Source organism: Mustela erminea, chromosome 11 (genome assembly GCF_009829155.1).
Source record: "Mustela erminea isolate mMusErm1 chromosome 11, mMusErm1.Pri, whole genome shotgun sequence".
Lineage (NCBI taxonomy): Eukaryota > Metazoa > Chordata > Mammalia > Carnivora > Mustelidae > Mustela > Mustela erminea.
In genome coordinates this window covers 20,900,365-20,923,085 of record NC_045624.1, presented here as the reverse complement: position 1 = coordinate 20,923,085, position 22,721 = coordinate 20,900,365, and the positions used below count along the sequence as shown (strand labels likewise).

The following is a 22,721-nucleotide window of genomic DNA, read 5'->3' as shown; positions in this document are numbered from 1 at the left end:
GTGGGGGGAAATATTTGAAGAAAGGAAAGGCACTATTATAAAGAAGGAGGTGGATGATAACCACGTTATTACCCCACTATTCATGGGGCAAGAAATCAGTTTTGTTGCAGTGAAGCAGTCCATGGATATAATAGACATTTCAGAGTTAGAATAAACCAAATTTTCAAGATACCTAGGATGACTTAAATGTTGACTTCTGAGGGGTTAAGCCTACCATAGTGTATTTGGAAAAGATTTCCCCAGTTTTCCATGGGAATGCCAAGGCTGTACATCACCTTATTCTTCAGGTGTCGAGTAGCTTTAACTCAAAGCTAGTGTTAACCATTGTTTTTGATATTTCAATAGAGGGAAAACAGTTTTAATGTGAAGTTTTTTTCAGAAATAGCTAGATGTCTTTATGTTCTATTGTAGACCTTATTGTCTTTTGGAATTTTTCTTTCTCTCTCTCTTTCTCTTTCTTTCGTCCTTTCTTAACCATCTGAAGCTGCATTGCTAAGAAGCTGCTGTATGTAAATTTTTTGTGGCCTAGCACAGAAACTCCTAAACTGGCAGCACATGCAGTTCACTCTGGATACTTGAAAAAATGCAGACTCTTTTTACCCACTCAAGACCTATGAAAGAATCTCGGGGAATGTCTCTATGTTACTTGTATTTTTATAAATCTCTCAAAATAGTAGTCCTGCAGCAGCCTTTCATATACCCGTGTATAGGAGATACTAGCCTAGTATATATTTTGAAATATTACCCATTTACAAATTTCATTTTTAACCTTATTTAGATGTGCCTTAAGTGATCTTAAAAACAATGGCTACGTCTGGGTGCCTATATTTAAATTTTATCCTTAAGGGGTTTTTTATACATATTTTTCTAATTTTCATAGAGACCGTTTATTTGTTTGGTGGCTGGGATGGAACACAAGATCTTGCTGACTTCTGGGCGTACAGTGTGAAGGAGAACCAGTGGACATGTATCTCTAGAGACACTGAGAAAGAGGCAAGTTCTCAGACTTTTGATCCATCTGTATGATGATAGGGGTATGGGTGTACCCTTCTTTTTCTGGATGATTTGTATTCTTTTCTGTATCCATAGTAGAGGCAGAAAAATTTGTGGTAAACAAGTTTGGTTTAAGTATTCTTGAATTTCTCGCTTCTATAACTGGTTCTTCAACTACTGGTGCATGAAGGAATCTATTTCATAGAGAAAATAGAAATGGGTAACAAATATAATGGTAGTTTTTAACTACTTTAGTCTGGAAATGCAACTGTGTAATGATCTTTTTTTCTCAAGTTCCTGTTACCTCTACTTTTATTCCGAGTGATCATCTTATTTTGATTTCCTCTGGGAGAAAATGTGCTTTTAATGGCCTTACCTTTTCACTATTTTGGTTCCTTACTATTTGACTATATATCAGTTTTCACAAATGATACATATTTTATTTTTGACTAAAATTGTATTCACATGTGTGTCTGTCAATACATACATAAAGCATTTCTTTAGTGAATAAGGTGGCTTGGATTTATGGCTTTGGATTATGTAAGTGCACAATTATACACTACTATAAAGCAAATGTTAATACATTTATTTTTTCTAAATCTTTATAGAATTTTTTGTTGTACCTTCCATCTAAGCTGTTTCAGATTACAAGATGAAAAATAAATTTAACAAAATGATGGGGAGCTGAAAATGAAAAGTAAGGGAAAAGACCTAATTGAAAACCCACTGCTTTTAATGTAGAATGACCATTTCAGAAAGATCAGTGCTGTCTTTAATTGTAGGAAATTGGATTCTGCTTAGTCAGCATGTTCCCATGATTAATTTGGGTAGTTTTTATCTTTTCAAAGATATCTTAAATTCTATTTGTTATCCCTGTGAAAATATGTAAAAATGCCCTTTGTCTTTCAGTATTAAAGTACTATTTTCTGAAGTGATTATTGGTATCTTCAACAAAAACAGAGATCTAAAAAAATTCCTAACTTATTTCTTTTAAACTATTATAAATCTAAGTTGATTGCATCTATAATTATTCTTGCAGTAAGTCTAGGATTTAACCTGAAATCCTCCTCCTTCATTGAATATGTCTAATTAGCGCATAAGTTCCAACAGTTCTAGCACCCAATATTGCATTTCAGATTCTTTTCTGCTCTACTCCTTTTGGCACCAATTCCAACACTGTGGTTTCTTTCGTAAACTTTTGCCTCCACTGTTAATCTGCTCTCTATCTTCTGTTCATTAAAAAACATATCTGGGGATGCCTGGGTGGCTCAGTTGGTTGAGCAGCTGCTTTTGGCTCAGGTCATGATCCCAGCATCCTGGGATCAAGTCCCACATTGGGCTCTTTGCTCGGCGGGGAGCCTGCTTCTCCCTCTGCCTCTGCCTGCCATTCTGTCTGCCTGTGCTCGCTCACTCTCCCTCTCTCTCTCTGATAAATAAATAAAATCTTAAAAAAAAAAAAAAACATATCTGGCCATGAGACACTTGCTTAAACCTATGGTTAGCTTCGGTCCCTGTTTCACTTACTCTTACATTCCATCTATTCCAAGCACCCCCCAAACCTCAGTAGCATATAGCAGGCGGTGTTTATTTTGTTGAGGAGTCTACAGATTGGTGCGCCATTCTTTTGGTTTTGGCTCGACTCGTTCATGTGTCCCAGAGTCAGCTGGCTGTCAGCTAGCCTAGGATAGCTTCAAGCGGGGATTACTTGGCTCTGTTCTACATAGTTGCTCACCTTCCTGTTGGCGAGCTTGGGCTTGTTCTCATGTCAGGGTCCAGGCCTGCAAGGAGAAAAGGTAGATATGAGCACTCCACTAAATTTGGTATTGTCTCGTAGGCCAAAGGAAGTCATATGGGCAAGACTAGAGTCACTATATGGTGAGGGGCACTATCTAAGGGCATATATACAGGAAAGTATATACTTTCAGAAAGTATATACTAGCAGCAGTAATCATAATGATAAGGCAATTTATCAACCTTAGTTCCTTTGGCTTAGATTATAAATTTCAAATTTCTCATCATAATTTAGTCCCCGTTTACCTGTCTTGCCTCATCTCCTGAGTTTATGTGCTGGCCACACCTTTAGTTGCTGGAATTCAGCTTTCTCACCTGATGGTCCCTTGGCAATAATGTATTTTTCTGTTTGAAATTAAAAGAGGGCTCCTCTTCCCATGCACCCAGCTCTTAGAAACACTTATTCTTAAAACTCAGTTCAGACTTTCTTGGGGAAACCTTTCTTGACTTTTCCACATAGAATCAGAAGCTTCCTTTGGTGTGCCTTCACACCACTTACCTTTCAGTGGGTAACTAAAATAATTAGTTCACATTTCTGTTCCCTGACTTAGACTCTGAGCATGAATTATGTTTATTTGTTAGTGAGCAAATAGGTGAGCTAAATTAAATGAAAAGTTAATGCTGGAGAAAAGCATGGGAAGATAAATACAAAATCAGGAGAGTAGCTATTTTGGCAAGAGAGAAGGGTAGTTTACAGGGGAACTCTAAGGTCATATTAATGTTCTACTTATGAAATGTGGTGTGGGTTTATTTTTATATCACTTACATGTTACATTTAAGTAATGTTTGGAATGCAATTAATAATTATTTTAAAGTTGGGGTGCCTGGGTGGCTCAGTGGATTAAGCCTCTACCTTCAGCTCAGGTCATGATCTCAGGGTCCTAGGATCGAACCCTGCATCGGGCTCTCTGCTCAGCAGGGAACCTGCTTCCCCCTCTCTCTCTGCCTGCCTCTCTGCCTACTTGTGGTCTCTCTCTGTCAAATAAATAAATAAAATCTTTTTAAAAAATAAATAATTATTTTAAAGTAGTACTGGAAAAATGTAGAAATTACTTTGATGAGAAGACTTTGTTTCTGTTATTTTGAAGTTCGTGGTGACTCAGTACTGGAGTTCAGATTCATTATGGCTTATTACTGCTTTCTTCCTTTAGATGCCTAAAAACCTTTTGTTGGTCTTTCTATGAAATATATGGTAATAGTGTATGGCTCTGGCATAAATATTCATTCCTTCCAAAATTGACAGTTAATATTTCATATATCTCGTTTTATTTTCTATACTAGTGAGTACAAGTTACTGTTTGATGATACCCCAGGGCCTGTGTTTCAAAACCATGATACAAAATTAAGAAGCAGTATTAGTTTAATTCACTTTAATTTATTTAAATATGTATCTAAAAACACATTTAGGAGATAGATAGGTAATAGAATGACTCAGCTCTTAAAGAGAATAATTACTTTAAATATATATATATATATATATATATATGCAAGTAAGTTTTTATAAATGTTTTAAACAAATATATTTTTCTTTAGTTTGCATTTTTATAAATTTCTTTAATGTCAGGTTTTGTAGAGGACAGCTAGATTCTCCTCTCTGCTTCTGTGTTTAATTTCTTGTAACACGTTGCTTTCTGTGAAATATATGAAGAAAATTGGACCTCACATGGTTACGTTTTTTTGGAAAGGAGAGTATTTAATACCCTTTTCAGATATTTGCACATGGTCTATTTTGATCTCATATCCCAAATTGACAAGTGGTTCTTTCTTAAAGGTGATTGCATTATAGACTCTGAAACCATATTGGCTAATGTTTTATATTGTTACATTCAAATCCATTGTTGATCTTGGTTTTTGAATGGGTCTTTTACCCATGCATGGTTTTTTTTTAACCCATGTGTTGGTCACTTGAAAACTACTGGTTTCCTGAGTTCTGCATATCTTCCAGTTGTTGACATTTTATATACACTATCAAAAACCCTATATTTGTTAATATTACTATCAGTTTCATTAGAAGAGTCTTCTAAGAGTTGGGAAGGTGTCAGAATCACAATAGCAGGTCGCAGTTTTAAAAATTCTAATTTTTGCTTAAAAACAAATTTTAAATTTTAAAATTTGCTTTTATCATTGGCAACAAATTTTGTCAGTTGTTTTCCTTCAAAATGACATACTAACTTCATTCATTTTTCAGAGAATGTCTGTCATAACCATTATGTCTGAATAACTATACTTGGATTGTTAGTTTTCTTTCACATAAATATCTTGTTCCATGGAAAAAGCAGCTAGGTCAGCATGTAACTCAATCACATAGGTGCATTTCCTTTTTCAAGGAAATACACCATACATCAAGTAGCACTGTTTTATATAAGGTTTTCTAAATCTTTTTAATGTTTGGCTTAATAGAAGGCAGCTGGATTTATATCTGCTTCTGTATCCAATCTGTTATTATATCAAAAGTCATGTTACCTCTGGAAAATTTCGTGTACACTCATAAGAGAGTAAGAATGGAGAGACAAATTTTTAGTGGTATTTTTTTTTTAAACCTGATTCTGTGGACTCTCCAAAGTGTCTTGGAGATCCCAGACTCCCCCTGAGAACTGCTACTTTAATTTAATCCACAGACCCTTTTCGGCTATAGACACTTAACCATGTAATACCTCAGTAATGTCCTTTATAGGTGTCCCACTGTCATTCCCAACCTCCATCCCTGACCAGGACTCAGTTCATGATCATGCATTGCATTTCAATGTCATGTGTCTTTAGTCCCCTTTAGTCTGGAATTGTTCTCACTCTTTCCTTATCCTTCTTGATCTTGACATTTTTGAAGAACACAGAGTAGTTATTTTGTAGACTATCACTCACTTGGATTTATTTCTTGTTTCCCTAGGATTGGATTTAGGTTGAGCATTTTTAGCACAAATGCCATGTGAATGACATTGGGTCCTCCTTAAAATATCGTATTAGGAGGCACATTATATCAGTTTGTCTGTGTTACCTTTGATCACATGGTTAAGGAGAGTGCCCTCCAAATTTTTCCCTCTATAATTGATATATAGTTTGTGGGAGGACGTTTTGAGGTATGTTATTACTCATCAAACTTTCACCCTTGATCATCCATTGATAAAACTACTATAGCTTTTCCCAGAGTGATTGTACCATTTAATATTCCTACTAGAAATTTATGAGAGTTTTTTGCTCGCTGTCTTGTTCCCTGTTGAATTGTTTTGGCACCTTTGTCAAAAACCAACTGATCATATAAGTCATGTCTCTTTTGGAATACCCTATCCTGCTCCATTATCTTTTGGTCTGTTCATATATCACTGTGACATTCCTTGAGGTCGGGTAATGTGAGACCTCTTTATTCTTCTTCCCAAAAATGCATTCTTTCTTCTACTTATTGTGATTTCTTTTTAAAAATTATAAATTTTAGAATCATACTGTCAATTTATAAAACTGTTGGGATTATGATTGGGAATGTCTTAAATCTATAAATCAGTTTGGAGAGATTTGAAGTCTTAATAATACTGTCTTCTAATCCATGAACATGGTTAAATCTCCATTTATTTCAGTCTTCATTCCTTGTCAGTAGTCTTGGAGTTTTTAGATAGAAGGTTTTAGATATTTTTATTAAATTAGTCCTAGTATGTTTTGGGGGTTTTTTCCATGCTATTTTAAGTGGGACTTAAAAAATGGGGTGCCTGTGGGGCGCCAGGGTGGCTCAGTGGGTTAAGCCTCTAACTTCAGATCAGGTCATGATCCCAGGGTCCTGGGATTGAGGCCCGCATCGGGCTCTCTGCTCAGTAGGTAGCCTGCTTCCCCTTCTCTCTCTCTGCCTGCCTCTCTGCCTACATGTGATCTCTGTCTGTCAAGTAAATAAATAAAGTCTTTAAAAAAAAAAAAAATGGGTGCCTGAACGCTCATTCAGTTAAGTATTAAACTCTTGATTTGGGCTCAGGTCAAAATTTCAGAGTCATGAGATCAAGTCCTGCATCAGGCTCTGTGCTAGGCCTGGTGCCTGCTTAAGATTCTCTCGCCCCCTGCCCCACCCCAAAAAATTATCTTCTCTTTACTTATTATTAATATAGAGAAGTAAATTGGGGTTTTAAAAAAATTTTTTTTTATAAATTGGGTTTTTAATACTGCTTTCATGTCATGGCACTTTTCTAAATTTACATACTATTTATAGTTATTTCTTTGTTGATTTCTGAGGATATTTTCAACAAATAGTCATGTCTTCTGTGAATAGAGAAAATTTTATGTCTTCCTTCCTTCTTTTTTCTGTTATAAGCTTTTATTTTAATTTTTAATGCCTTATTGTGCTGACTTGGACTTTTAGTATAGTGTTAATTAGAAGTCGTGGGGGTGCCTGGGTGGTTCAGTCAGTTAAGCTTCCAACTCTTGATTTCATCTCAGGTCATGACCTCAGGGTTGTGAGATTGAGCCCTGAGTTAGGCTCCGTGCTCAGAGGGGAGTCCCCTTGAGATTCTCTCTCTCCCTCTGCCTCTCCCCCCATTTGTGCTTGTGCATTTGCATGCTCTTCATCAAATAAATTAATTTTTTTAATAACAAAAAGTGAAAATACACATCTTATCTTGTTACAGATCCTAGCAAGAAAGCATTGGGTATTTCACCATAAATGAAAATTTAGATTTAGGATTTTTATACATTCTTAACTACATTGAGGACATTCCTTTCTATTCCTCCTTTATTGTGAGTTTCCTCGTGAATATGTGTTGAATTTTATCCCATGCTTTTTCTGTATAAATAAGATTGTATTCTTTTCCTTTTTCCTTTCTTTTAATGTGGTAAATTACCTTGATCAGTTTTCAAAAATAATGTGGTAAATTACCTTGATCAGTTTTCAAAAATAAAATTAACTTTGTATTCCTGAGATAAACCCCCTTTCATTAATAAATACCCTTTTTATATATATTACATTTTATTTAATAATATTTTGTTAAAGATTAGTTCTGTGTCTGTTCATGAAGTATACTGGTTGCTGATTGCTTGTAAATTGGCTTCAGTGTTCTGTTGTCTTCATGAAGTAAGTTAGGAATATTATTTCTTCCTTTTGTATCTTGATAAAATTTACCATTTATCTAGGAATGGACTTTTCTTTGTGGGAAGAAAATTTTAAATTATTAATTCAATTTTTCAATAGAGTGACTTCAGAATTTTCTCTCTCGCCTTGTGTCAGTTTTAGTAAATTTATAATTTTTCAAGGACTCCACATTGACAGGTTTTACCTGTGTTTTTCACAATAGTCCTTTTTTTCTTTTTAACTTCTAGTGAACCTCTAAGTGATGTTCCTGCTTTCATTTCTCATATTTAGCAATTTGTGTTTTCTCTTCCTTTTTAAAAAATCAGTCTTGCTATGGCTTACAATTCTATTAATTTTTCATAAAACCAGCTTTGTTAATTGTCTTGATTTTTTTTCTCTGTTTTCTATTCTCTTGGTTTCTTGTCTTCATTTCTTTTTTTCTTCTTAGGGTATAATTTGCTCATCATCATTTTAATAGCACTTCTGCTAAATTCAGCTAAAGCAAGAAGTTCTGTTACCTCCCCTGTTAACTTTCAAATTTCACATTTTAGGATATATGGCATAGATTTATTATATATTCCTATCTTTGTTTTTGAGATTAATTGTGGAGGACATTCTTTCAAAAAATAGTATTTCTATCTTATCTGCTGGAAAATTTCCTTGACAAAATCTTGAAAAATAAGTCTTAAAATTGTAGTTAATATGAATATTAAAGTACAGATACAAATCAGTTTAACATCTGGATTGATAACACTAATGTGAAATTATTCATCCTGTCTAATATATTTATTCATTTAATCTAAATAACAGTGCTAGAGTACACTTTTCATAATACTGCCTTTTTAATGTTCTGTTCTGCTCTAGAAACCCATGATAGCTCTTTATTGCCTGCAAGATTATACCCAGTCTCCTCTGTCAGTTTTTGACCAGGTTTCTCTTTCTGCCCTACTCAACTTTCTGCAGTAGGAAATCTTCATTTCTGTCATAACCCCCATTGGATTAAGTCCATTTTTGCTTTTGTTTCACTTATCTTGTGAAAAAAACAGTCTGGAATAGTGGAAAGAACATAGTTTTTGGTTCTAGTTACCCTGGGGCTTAGATTTTCTGTCTTACTTCCTAGTTTTGTTACTGTGGACAGATTACTTAGACTCTAAAATGGTAATATTTCCATATGTTATGTGGATTGAATGAAATATACATATGCATACAGTGTAATAATATGGATAGAATTTAGGAGATACTTAACAAATACTCTCTTTTCCGCATTTCAGCTAATCAGATCCTGCCCAACTAAAGTTCTTTTTTTCCTCTCATGAACTCTATTTTTAGTTTATGCTTAACTACAGTATTTTTTTTAACCTTTTATTCAGTCCAGGGATGTAAGTGATCTCAAATAATTAATTGTTGTTGATAATATAGTGTTCTTTATATTATTCCTTCATTGTATTATTTATTTACTCAGGAGTGTCAGTTTTATGTAAGTAAAGGGTAGACGAAAAATCAAATTTGGCATTTTTATTCTGGTGCTGTCACTAGTTTACTAGCTTTCAGGAGGATACTTCCCCTCTTTGGGTTATATTCCCTCATCTTTAAAAGGAGATAATTGAACTAGAGATTTTTTTAAGGTTCCTTTCAGTTATGAAATGCGGCAGTTCTGTATATTTTTGGAGTATCTTTTGTGCTAGATTCTGGTGAGAAATCCTAATGAGAAATATTTTTAAAGACCAATTGTGTCTTTAGCTTGACATGTACTAGAGAATCAAGCTCTGTGTACGAATGACTACAATGCAGTGGGTACATAATAGAAGCCATGTACGTGTTCTAAACAGAGTGCCATAAGGTACACAGTAGTTCATCTCTTCTTTTCTGGTAGATTTTAAGCATTTCTGTGGTAAGATTTAAACCCTGTGTTAGACTTCTATTGCAAACCTTTTAATGAAAGTTGAAAAAGGAATTTAATTTTATTTTCCTGTTATTCTTTGAATTTTTTGTTCTTTGTTCTCCACAGAATGGTCCTAGTGCCAGATCATGTCATAAAATGTGCATTGACATTCAACGAAGGCAAATCTACACATTGGGGCGTTATTTGGATTCCTCCGTGAGGAACAGCAAATCTCTGAAAAGTGACTTCTATCGTTATGACATTGACACAAACACATGGATGTTACTCAGTGAGGACACTGCTGCTGATGGAGGGCCGAAATTGGTGTTTGATCATCAGGTTTGGTGCACAGATAAATTTATGGTGGAATTAATTAGTGCTCAGTAACTCTTGTTCTTAGAGTCTATTTTACGTGTTATGCTGCATTGTCTATAGGTAACTTCCTACAAATACCTAGTACAGACAATAAAAATAAGTCTTACTTCAGTAGGTATAAAGTTAGCTTTAATTTTTTTTTTCTCATATTTGGTGCATTGTAAAACACCAAGATCTTAGAACAACAAGCATTAATTTATAAAAATTTATAGAGAGTAGATGGAGAGTACATATAAGGAAAAACTATTTTATGATAAATGGTCATAACTCAACAGTAACAACTTACACTCTTAAAACATTTTACTCTACATTCCTGGGAGAAATTTAAAATTATTCTATAATGAGTTTGAGAATTTGAAATCTAGAGTTTCCAATTTGAGTGAAATATTTTTACTTTTGTGTATAATCATAAATTTGTTATATAAAGCAGATAGGAATGTGACATACACTAGGTGAAGTTAAGTTTGAACTGAACACCAAGAGAAATCACATAATGGTGCTATAGACAAGAAGACTACACATAGCAATTTATATGCCATTTTAATATTAATGCACATCTAGTTCTCATCATCCCCATAGATGTCATTATCATTGTTATCAGTCTTTGAATGTTTAGTCCACATCAGTTTACTATAGGTCATACACAAAACAGTAACAACTGAAATCTGCAGGCAGTTTTATTTGGCTCAGCCTGTATCCAGAAGTTGTTTTTGTAGTATGGGGGAGAAAAAGACTTAAAAAAAAAAAAATTGTAACACTGTATTGATGAACCTAGCTTTCATTATCTAGTACTTGAGAAATGGTAAGTAATACTAAGATAATTACAGAATCTAGCTTGGGCCTAGGAATTAAAACACTGGTCTTTTAAAAAATTTATTGTTTCTTTGGAGATTTTTGTTAATTCTTTGCTTTTAAACTATACTACTGACATATTTAGATTAACAAGTAGTTGTTATAGGAAAATGATAAGGAAAAGAAGATTGAGTTTTATGCCTATGAAGTGAGTGGTAGATGGAAAATCAAAAACATTAGTCTTCAAAGTATTCCTCAGATTGAATTAGTACTCCTTCTGGCTCTCCATAACTGAGCTTTGCACTTCCCTGCTGACATCCTCATTGTTGTTCATATGGAAAATAATAACTTCAAAAAAATGTTAGGCTGGTTCTGATCTTTTTTTTTTTTTTTTAAATAGAACATCAGCAGATAACACTGTTAGGGAAACCATTTATTTTCTTCCACCTGGTTACAAATTTCTTTTACAAAAGATGCTTATGTCTTTATTTTTACAGATTGAAAAAAGAATACCTTAGGGGTAGCTTGAGTATAGCACATTTATGGTCCTTGTCTGTGACCCTTGTTTGTCTTGACTTTGATAAAATAGAATGTTCCTTGGAAGCTAGGTTCTGTTACATGATGCTTGATTTTCATCTGATTAGATGTAATAGAAGAACAGTGGGGGTGAAGAAACCAGGATATCGACAATTAATATAATCTTTATAAGTCCCCATTTTCTCTTCTAGTTCATATAAATAAAGCTACTCCAAAAATTACTTAGGGTCATTCATGACACATTAAGACTTGACAATTACCATTCAAATTTGAGAAGAATGTTGATAAAGCTAGAGGCATGAAGATGTGTTTAGAAGTTATTTTGCCATTTAAAATTTTAACATACTAAAAAAATTAAAGACTTTTAGATTTCTTAAGATAGTTCTGAAGTTTTCCATGTTACTTTGTATGATTTTCTGTGACAAGGAGAACCAAACAAAAAGATTAAAGAAAAACACCCCCATAAGTCACATATTCAGTAAAACCAGAAACCCACAATTCCCAATTCCTTTTAAGTTTACCCAGAAACAACTGAAATACCCAGAGCTAGTTTTGAAGCCCACACAGTTTAATAGGGCAGAACTCAAGGCATGAAATAGAAGCCCCCTAAACCAGGTGAAGTTCATAGTTAGAGAAGACATGACTTCACAGAAGTACCATATTTTGAAGAAGCCGTTTAATTGAGTAGCAACAGGAGACATCCTTGAGCAAGAGCATCACCCTTGTATAGGAACCTTCTGTTATCTGGTCCAGGGAGATTAAACTCATTTAAATATGAAAAACTAGAAAGTGATAAACACCAAATCTTTAGAGACTTACTCTAAAGAAAAACAGTAAAAAGAAAAAGAAAAGCAAACCTTTTCTTCATCCAGCAGCAGGTGAGAAATTATATTCCAGTATTCTAACATGAATTAAATGGCTTAATGAAGCTTGAAAGCATAAATTCAAGAATGCAGATGAGATGGCTAAGTAACAGGTATAAGTAAAACTGGACCTGATGAAATTCAGGAACGGAACTAAAGAAAAACATATTACCACTTTCAGAAATGAAGGATAATCTAAAAGGAGTATAAAGAGTAGGTAAGGGTCATGTAGCATGGAAATAAGAAGAGTAGATGAAGAGAACAGAAATAAAGATGTAGAAAGGTTTAGCCAGAAAATTATAGCAAATACAGTCAGAAGAGAACCAACGTACACATAATTGGAGACATTAAAGAAGAAAACCAAAACAGTGGAGCAGAACAAATATTTATAAATAAAATTCAAGACTATTTATGTATCAAAAGGGCATGCTATTTAAAAAAAGCGGGGGGCATGCTATATTAAGGGAAAATCGACCAAGCAGGGACATATAATAGTAACTAATACTGAACTTCAAAGATAAAGATGCATTCTTGGGCATCTAGGCAAAATTATCAAATCACCTATAAGAGAAATAAAATGAGTCTGGTTTCAGATTCCTCTACAGCTGCATTCAATGCTAAGAGAGACAATAGAACAACATCTAGAAAGTATTCAAGACAAGACATGTGAGCCAAGAGCTTTATATCTACCTGAATTATCCTTCAAGTAGAAACACTTTTTGAGGAAATTACTAGAAAATAGAATACAAGATAGCCAAGAAGTGACTGGAGAAACTTCAGTCAAAGAATTGGAGATCTCAGCTCATTGACTTTCTCCCTGTCTTCTTACCCCATAGACTATGAAATGCAAAAGAATACATTAATAGTAATGTTGAAAACAAGAAAGAATGTCCTTGGGGAGAATTCCTGTAAGGTAGACAGCAAATAGGTTCATATCCAAACAGAAGAAACTGAGTCCTTAAGATTGTAGCAACTAGAGTCAAAGTTTATTTAAAAAAAAAAAAAAAAAAAAAAAAAGGGCGCCTGGGTGGCTCCAAGTGGGTTAAGCCGCTGCCTTCGGCTCAGGTCATGATCTCAGGGTCCTGGGATCAAGGCCTGCATCGGGCTCTCTGCTCAGCAGGGAGCCTGCTTCCCTCTCTCTCTCTCTGCCTGCCTCTCCATCTACTTGTGATTTCTCTCTGTCAAATAAATAAATAAAATCTTTAAAAAAAAAAAAAATAGGGGCACCAGGGTGGCTCAGTTATTAAGCAGCTGCCTTTGGCTCAGGTCATGTTCTGGGTTCCAGCCCCATATCGGGCTCCCTACTCAGCAGAGAGCCTGCTTCTTCCCTCTCCAGCTGACCCTGCTTGTGTTCCCTCTCTCACTCGCTCTGTCATAAATAAATAAAATCTTTTAAAAATTTTTAAAAAATAGAGTCCCTACTGTGATCTCTCTCTCTGTCAAATAAGTAAATAAAATCCTAAATAAATCCTAAAATAAAATCCTAAAATAAATAAATAAAATCTTTTGGAAAACTTAAAAATAAATAAATAAATAAATAAAACTTCAATTTTTCACACCAAAAAAAAGTAGAGTCTCAACGTTTATGTAGCTGGGGCAAACAGGTGATCAGTTGGTGACTGGACAGCTGGGCATTCTCCAGTTTGAGCAACACTTGGCTGAGGTAATTGTTCACAGGTCAGGTGTTGAGTGTGGACACTGGGGCTGGATGGATAGGGCAGTGCTCCCAAGAGGCACTGGAGAGCAGCTGTGGAGCCCTTGACAGCATCATATCTCATCTCTCCCTTCCAGTCCCTTGAAGCAGGCTGCTGTATATGAAGAGGCAGGTGAACAGGAATTCTCAGACAGAGGATTAGAACAATTCCCCCCACCCAAAAGAATCAAATATTTGAAAATAATGAATACCATGAGACAGGGGTAGTGAACTCAACAGATTAAGAATTAACAAAGAAAAACAGCTAGTTATATAGACTGAAGAAGCCTTTACGTTTAAGTGGTATTTTTAGAGCAATTCAGGAGGCTGTTCATTCATGAAAAAGAAATATCTAGAAAAACTATAAGTTAAAGATTTGATAGCCAAACTAAAAGTTTCAGTCAATTGATTAAAAAGCTCACATCTCTAAATATTACTAAATTAGTGAGCTGAAATTATGAGAGAAAAGTTAAGGAACAGAGAAAAGATCCTGAAGTTCTAATATCCATCTAATAGGAGTTCTAGAAAAAGAGAATGGACGCAAACTGAGAACAACATGCCTTAAGGTTAAAAAGGAAGAAGGGTCCCAGAACTGAAGATAGGTTTTAGAATTAAAGGAACGCCAGGGGCAGATTAGGATGAATGTTAAAGAATAACCTTACCTAGTTAGTTTCTTTTTTTTTTTTTTAATTTTTTATTTAAATTCAGTTAACCAACTTAGAGTACATCATTAGTTTCAGATGTAGTGTTCAGTAGTTTACCAGTTGCCTGTAACACCCAGTGCTCAACACATCACATACCCTACTTAATGCCTATCACCCAATGACCCCATCCCCCAACCCACCTCCCCTCCAGCAACCCTCAGTTTGTATAAACTGAGTTTACTATAGAAACTATAGTTTCTATATAGTAAAGAGTCTCTCATGGTTTTTCTCCCTCTCTGATGACTTCCCCTCCAGTTTTCCCTCCCTTAACCTATGGTCCTCTGCGCTGTTTCTAGATACTTTCTTAATGAAATTTTAGAACTATGGATTAAGAAAAAAATCCTGAAAGCCGCAGAGAGGAATCTGGTTACTGTAAGTAAGCAAGGGCCAGATTGATATGAATCATTTTTTTGGAGGTTGATGTGTTGAGCAACACTAGTTAGAAAGCTTCAGAGTTTGTGAGGAGAAAAATTGTTCTGAACCCAATCTGCATTCATGTGACAGAGCAAAATAAAGACTTTTGGATTTTAAAACTTTGGGGTGGGAAATAAGTGGCTATCCACTATTTGTTTGATTTTAGGAGCTAAATATCTAACACAATAGAGTAGATGAGTGAGTGGTCTTCAAGATATGACTTAAATGATCTCATGAAGTCTTCAAGAGAAAAGATGTTAATATTATCATATAGACTTTAATAAGTTACTAGCTTTTCAGAAATTTCTTTCAGAGATTAAAAATGAAAAGGAAATCCTAAACTGCTGAACAACATAAAGTTGCCTAGAGTGAGTAACACTTCTTGTTTGACAATTGACCCTCATTGAAACTGCTTATCTTATCCAGGGAAGAACCAAGATAAAGGAATAAAATTAATTATATCTGTTTTATGTCCTGTTTGTTCTAAGGTATGGGAAAGAATACATGAAAGTACTATAGTTTCTCACTCTTTTTTTGTGTTGGTTTGGTCTGGTATAATGGAAAAAGCTACCAAGATAAAAATGTTTATGCTTCACCACTAATAACAAATGAGAATAGCCACATCAAAATTAAAGTTAAATATCCCCAGAAAGAAATAGAAACTCCTTTTGAAGTAGAACCATTGGAAATGGATATTAGCCAAAATTAGTATGAATCTGTAAATTTGTAAATATTTAAATAGGCTCCCATAATGTGGATCCCTCCTTTTTCAGCATGATCCTGAGGTGTTTGGAGAGATCTGGGCCTTTGGTCCTTAGGACAGGGTAAAGTGACTCAGGTTCAGTGAAACCTCAGACAGTGATGTAGTAGATGAATGGGGTTATACTGAATCGTCTTCAGCAACTTATGGATCACTTTTAATAATATGATCATTTAAGGTTAAAGAGTGGGAATACTTTCAACCATATTCACTAGATTTCACCCTTGAGTAATAGTAGATTTTCATCTTAATTTATGGAAGGTTGTCAGAAACCTGGGAAATGGGAAGTGACTGGATCTTTTAGTGGTTAGGGGGAAATTGGGAGATGCTAGAATCTTTTCAATATTAATTAAAAAGCCAAAATTTACAATTATGAAAATAGCTTTTTCCTGAAAACAGTATGAAAATAGATAAATAACACAATTTGATGTGAAGAGAAAATTGAACATATAATGGCTAGTATTTGTGCTTTAACCAAAAAATAAATGTTTTGTATATGCAGTTTATTCTTTAAATATCAATGCCACTTGTGTTCAACATCTAATTTCCAGCTAGGACTTACATATTCTTTGAAATAGAATTTGATTTTTACTGTCTTGTGACAGATGGCTTTTTTTATCAGAGATATTTTTATGAAAAGCCATGATCTCCCTGACTGGAAAGAATGAAAGAATCAAGTTTGGCTTTTGAACGTAAATTGTATAACATACCTCAAAGAAAATTAAATTTATAGTATTATGTTAAAGAAGGCAGATTCATTATTAGAGAAGTCAGTCTGGAGACTGCTGCAAACATTTCTTTGTTTTTCTGTATTGTAACAACACAATTGGAAGAGCTTTGTGAAATAAATGCAGAAAGATAAATTTAGTTATATCACTCTTACTGACATAGCTGCCCTCTGATTAAAGGGTAGTAAGATTAATAGGATGGATGCTTGCTTAGAATAGAAAGAAGGGAATTTTTCTAAGAAGGATGAGAAGGAGGAGGTAAATCATACTCTATTTACCCATAGAGTATGATTAGCATTCACTCTTTGGTATAAATCAGCACCTCATATATTATTGATTGATGTGGTAAAAATAAAGTTTCAAGAAAACATAAAGGTCATCAGTGTATTTTGCTCTTCTGGGAAAAATGAAAACCCAAAAAAGTATGTAGAAGTGCATCCTGAATCTTTGCCAGGTGGTGAGCATATTGTAGTAAGTGCACATGATAAACAGGGGTGGTATTTAGTGCTATTAAGACAAAGTTTAGTTTCTCAAGAATCTAAAACTGCACACATTGGTTTCATTTTAGCCCAAATGACAGGAACAATCTGTAACTATTCAATCTGTTGCCTTGTTCTGATAGATGTGTATGGACTCAGAAAAACATATGATCTACACCTTTGGTGGTAGAATTTTGACATGTAATGGCAGCGTAGACGACAGCAGAGCCAGTGAACCACAGTTCAGTGGGTTGTTTGCTTTCAACTGCCAATGTCAAACTTGGAAACTTCTTCGAGAGGACTCCTGTAATGCTGGGCCTGAGGACATCCAGTCTCGGATAGGACACTGCATGCTATTCCACTCAGTAAGAATATTCTATACATTGTATTGTTATTTTGTCGTGTATATTCTCAATAGGAAAAGAAGTAGTAAAATCCAGATCTTCAGAGAGCGATCAAAACTTTTCAAAAAATAAATGATTAGTGTTAGCAATGATAGACAAAAGTAAAACTTCCTCAGCAGTGAACTGGTTGCTAAGTATGAGACTCTTTCATTAACGTAGTAATTCCTAAATAGTTATTACTTGAATGCTAATCTAGACACTTTTATGACTAACTACTTCTTATCTACTACAGATATCGTAGCTGTTTCCCTTTCTATACCTTTCTACTTACTGGTTTCTCTTAGCAACTAGAAGATCAATTATTTATTTTACTTTCCTCTCTGCCACTCTTCATTAAGTATGAAGAATTAAGAATTGACTTTATAGGATTAGAATTTAAATATATCCGCAAAACCGATATGGAACCATTTTTTTAACCTCTTCAGATGCAATAGTGAAAAGTTGGGCTTCTTTCTGTTAACATAACCTTAAAAACATATTGTGGACTATTTTGAACATCTATCAAAGTAGAGAAAAGAATGTAATAAATTCCTGTGTACTTTATCTGTTTCGACAGTTATCAGTATACTGCTGTTCACTTTCCATATATCTGTTCCACTTAAATTTCATTTCTTCAGTGTTTTTCCAATTTTCAAGTTTATTCTGAAATTTTATTTTGCTGGGCAACTCCCAGCGTGTCATTACACCTATAAATACTGTGGTATATCACTAACAGATAAGGATTTTTTAATAAACATAATAATGATACCACTGTAATATACACCCAGAGCATTATCAGTATGGTTGGTTTATTCGAGTCAGACTCTGAAACGGGTCTGTGTATTATATTTAGTTGTTATGTCTTTTAAATTTCTTTTAAGTGTGACAGTACTCCCTGCTCCTATTTCTTACACCCTCGTATTCCATTTATTTACTTGTTAAAGAGACTGAATCATGTGTACTCTCAAATTTCCCATATTCTTGATTTTATCCTTGTGGCATTGTGATCATTTAGTCTCCATATTTCCTGTAAGCTGGTAGTTAGATCCAGAGGCTTGATTTTAGATTTTCTCTCTTTTTTTTTTAAGAAGGGTGGGAAATACAAAAGGAGAAGTGCAAGAATACTTCATCAAAGATGATCTGATTGCAAAATATCAAGAGACATTTAATGTGTAGTTACCATACTTTTGGTGATTTGAAAACTATTTTATGGGTTTGGGTGTTAGCAGCCTGATTGATCAGTAGTAAAGGTTCTTGTCCACATTTTACCAAATGGCTTTTGCAGTCATTGATAATCATTGTGTAGGGTTTGTAAAACAGTGATTTTTCTAATTATGTTATTTATTCTGTATTTATTAACTGATTCTTTTATTAAAAACATATCCTCATTAACTATTTGGCTACCCTAATACGCACACCACGCAGGATAGGTAATTTAAATGTTTGGTTTTTTTCTGTATTACTTTTCATATTAATGAGTTGAAGCTCCAAAATTAACCAATATATTTTTTAAGCATTATAATGAACTTGTAGACTTTTATATATATTTGATGTTTTTAATCCAGTGTGTCATTATTCTTTTTGATGCCCAAATTTTTCTATGTCGAGTAGATGTGCCCCCTTCTCAGTATACTCATACATATAGCTATATACACACATATGTATATTATATAAATACATGTATCTTTTTTAGTAAGAAAAATTAAATCATTAGTTCATACTGACATCTGATTCAAATTAAGAATTATTGAGTTTTTAAATATATCCTTTTGATTTTATATTTATGTATCATAAGGTTAAAATCCTACTTCCTAATGACAGTATTATATTACTCCTTATGTCTTTCTATAATACTTACAGAATCACAGAACTAAGAAAAATTACTGAATGTTTCAGGTTCCCTTCGTACTATTTTTCTGTTTAGGATATAGCTAGGGATGGGTGGTCAAAAATATTAATGACATGCTATTTTTTGAGCATGTCTCTTTGTGGTCATATCTTTATAGATATGTTTATTAGAGGTAGGTTTATTTCATTGTTTTTCGAATTTCAGGGATTGCTTTTTTTCTTTTGCGCTAATTAAGTAAAAGCAATATGGATAGTTCCAAAGGCAAAATCGAAAGTTAGTGTACTTTTGGAGAGATCTGGTTTCTATCTATCTTCCTTGCTCTGTCCCTTCCCAAAAAGGTCTTTAATAAGCTTCTTTCAGAAAGAAAGAAACAAACTACACACATTCCTTTTTTTCCTTTCTTATGCGAAGGCAGTGCCCTGAATTCATTATTCTATACCTTGCTTTTTTACTTTGATAAGGTATCCTAGAGATCACCTCTTAGTACATAGAGTGTCATCATTCCTCTTTATACCAGCATAGTACTCCATTGCATGGGATCTGTCATAAAATTGCTTTTATAGAGGTTGAAATTTTAGAAGGATGATTTTGAATACTTCATGGAAGTGATTACTTTCTCCCTTCTTCGCCCTTTTTCCTTATTTTTCAGAAAAATCGTTGCCTATATGTATTTGGTGGCCAGCGATCGAAGACCTATTTGAATGATTTCTTTAGTTATGATGTGGACTCTGATCATGTAGACATAATATCAGATGGCACCAAGAAAGACTCTGGAATGGGTAAAGACATTTAGTGATTCTTCTCTCCTGTCTTAACTACTTTAAGTAGAAGAGTATATATAGTCCATTTTCTTTTCTTTGTAACCATTCTTCACCCTTTCCCCATGTCTTTAATTGAAGTAATTCTGAGTAAGAGGAAGAAAAATTTACCAACTGTATTATCCAGTTTTATGTGTTTAAAACATACAAGTTATTACATTATTTGAGCAGAAAGACTATATATAAATTTCCAAAGGCATTATTTATGTGTGTGTTTGCTTGGTGGGGGGTTTTGCAAGAATTAATATCTTAAAAACTGTCTTATTCTATGTTTGCTGTTCCTTTCCACCTTATGCTTTCACTGTAGTGACATATATTAGGCGCTAACATGGTAGAGGTTGTCTTTGTTCTAAGAGAGGACTTCATGTAACTGGTAACGACTTTTAAGTTTACAAGCTCAGCATCCAAGTTATTTTTCTCGTAATAGGGTGACAGGTTTGCCCGAGTTGGTCTCAGTGTTATGTATATTGCCCTGGCATAGTTATTAGTAGTACCCCTGATTCACTCTCAAGTATCTTATTTTAGATAATAATTTACATAGTTACCCTGCATAGTAGTCACTTTGCCTGTGATTATTATACCTAGATAAATGGTATTTGTTTAAGATGCAGTGGTTTAAAATGCCTAATTTGAGAAATTAGATTAGTTTGCTTTTCCTTTTAGCTACTATAAAAATGAATCTTTTTATTAAAATAGTTCATATTTATGAGAAAAAAAAAACTTTAAAAAACACTTTAACAGAAGATAGTATCGTAATTAAAAAGTGCACATGAAGGGACCCTCAGGACACTTCTCCCATACTTCCTACTAGGCAAAGGCTAGAGCTTTAGTTTCTGGGGGAAATAAATACAGAGGTGTTTTTTCTACCGTGCTTAAACTACTTCCCAGAATTTAAAAAAAAAAAAAAAATTGGCAAAGAGTGATAGTAACAAAGACTCAGTACAACAATTCACTCTGGGTAAGCTTTAATGATTATCATTTGAAGATTTTTAAAAATGAGTTATTATTATAGAGTAATTCGCAAAATTGATCAATACAATGCTTTGTTAATGGTCATGGCTAGCTTTAGCACCGGTAAAGTGTGGTAATTTGATTATCAAAGTAATAATATGCTCATTGTAAAGCATTTGGAAAATATAGAAAGATGTAAAAAAGAAATTATCAGGGCGCTTGGGTGGTTCATTGGGTTAAAGCCTCTGTCTTCGGCTCAGGTCATGATCCCAGGGTCCTGGGATCGAGCCCCACATGGGGCTCTCTGCTCGGCAGGGAGCCTGCTTCCCTCTCTCTCTCTCTGCCTGCCTCTCTGCCTACTTGTATCTCTGTCAAATAAATAAATAAAATCTTTAAAAAAAAAAAAAAGAAATTATCAAACCATCCAGATGTATCTATTATCATTTTGATGTATTTCCTTGTAGTTTTTAAAATTTATTTATTGTAGGGGCACCTGGGTGGCTCAGTGGGTTGAGTATCCGACTCTTGATTTTAACTCAAATCATGATTCTCAGGGTCATGGGAGCCCCACATCAGTCTCCACACTGGCCATGGAGCCTCCTTGGGATTCTCTCTCTCCCTCTGCTCCTCCCCCATGATTCTCTCAAAAAAAGTTTTTCTTGAATAAAATTTAACACAATTTTATCTTCTGTTTTAAATACACATTAAATTGTGGTAATTTTTTTCACCATTATAGTTTTACTACCATGGAGTACAGATATTAGGAGAAGTGACAGGTGTGGATTCATTTCCTAATACTGCTATAGTCAACTCTTATAAAATCAGAATCACCAATTTTGCTATGTGTTTTTTAATTTTCAATTGATTTATGGTGAATTATTCCGTGCAAACAAGTTCATTCATTAACTTAATAATATTTGTCAGACATCTGCTAGCACCTAAGCTTGACCCTCTCCCTTCCTCTCTCCCAACATATTTCAGTACCGTCTATGTGCCATGTATGTTTGAAGTGCTTGAGAGATAGCTGTAGGCCTAGAATAAAATCCGTCCTCTCAGAGGGCTCACATGCTGGTGGGGAGACTTGCAGTGGCCATTAAATACTGTGAAGAAAAAACACTGGCTGCCATGAGATTAAGTCACACAGGAGGTCCCTTATAGATAGAGCAGGTTGGAAAGCCATCTCTGCAGGGATGATCATCTTCAAGATGTCAGATGAGAAGTAGAGAACTAAGAAGAACCATGTTAAGTGAGAGAAGAGCAAGTATAAAAGTCCCAAAGCAGGAAAGAACATAGTGTGTTCCAGAAAGAGTTGAGGGTGGGGAAGTTGGTATAAAATGAGGGTAGAAAAATGGTTAAAACTCTTGATTGTTCAGTGCCTTGTACAAATGCAAGAAGTTTGGATTTTTTTTCCTAAATAAAATTGTAGTTCTTAAAAGGTGTATTGCCAGAGGCTTGATCTGATGAATTGAAATTTTGAAAATTTCACTCTTTTGAAAATTTCACATTTTCTAAGTGCTTGATTTTGACAGTATGCCTACAAGTTACAGTGTCCAGAGACTATATGGTGCTTTAATTGAGGTTTTTTATGGCAGAGTTGAACGTCTGGTTAGACTGCATACTTGGAACGTTTTCCTGCCTAAAACTGTTGTGGTTTTACTTGGAATTGTGGAA

At 34.4% G+C, this 22,721-nt stretch overlaps 1 protein-coding gene across 3 annotated transcripts in view; it reads left to right on the top strand.

Moving 5' to 3' along the window:
• MKLN1 (muskelin 1) overlaps positions 1-22,721 on the top strand; it is a 338,468-nt gene that overhangs the window by 264,217 nt on the left and 51,530 nt on the right. For all 3 annotated transcript variants that reach the window (XM_032305386.1, XM_032305385.1, XM_032305384.1), the window contains 4 exons: positions 881-993; positions 9,831-10,043; positions 17,193-17,414; positions 19,931-20,060. In XM_032305386.1, coding sequence (XP_032161277.1) covers positions 881-993; positions 9,831-10,043; positions 17,193-17,414; positions 19,931-20,060 — 678 coding nt within the window. The remainder of the gene's footprint in view (positions 1-880; positions 994-9,830; positions 10,044-17,192; positions 17,415-19,930; positions 20,061-22,721) is intronic.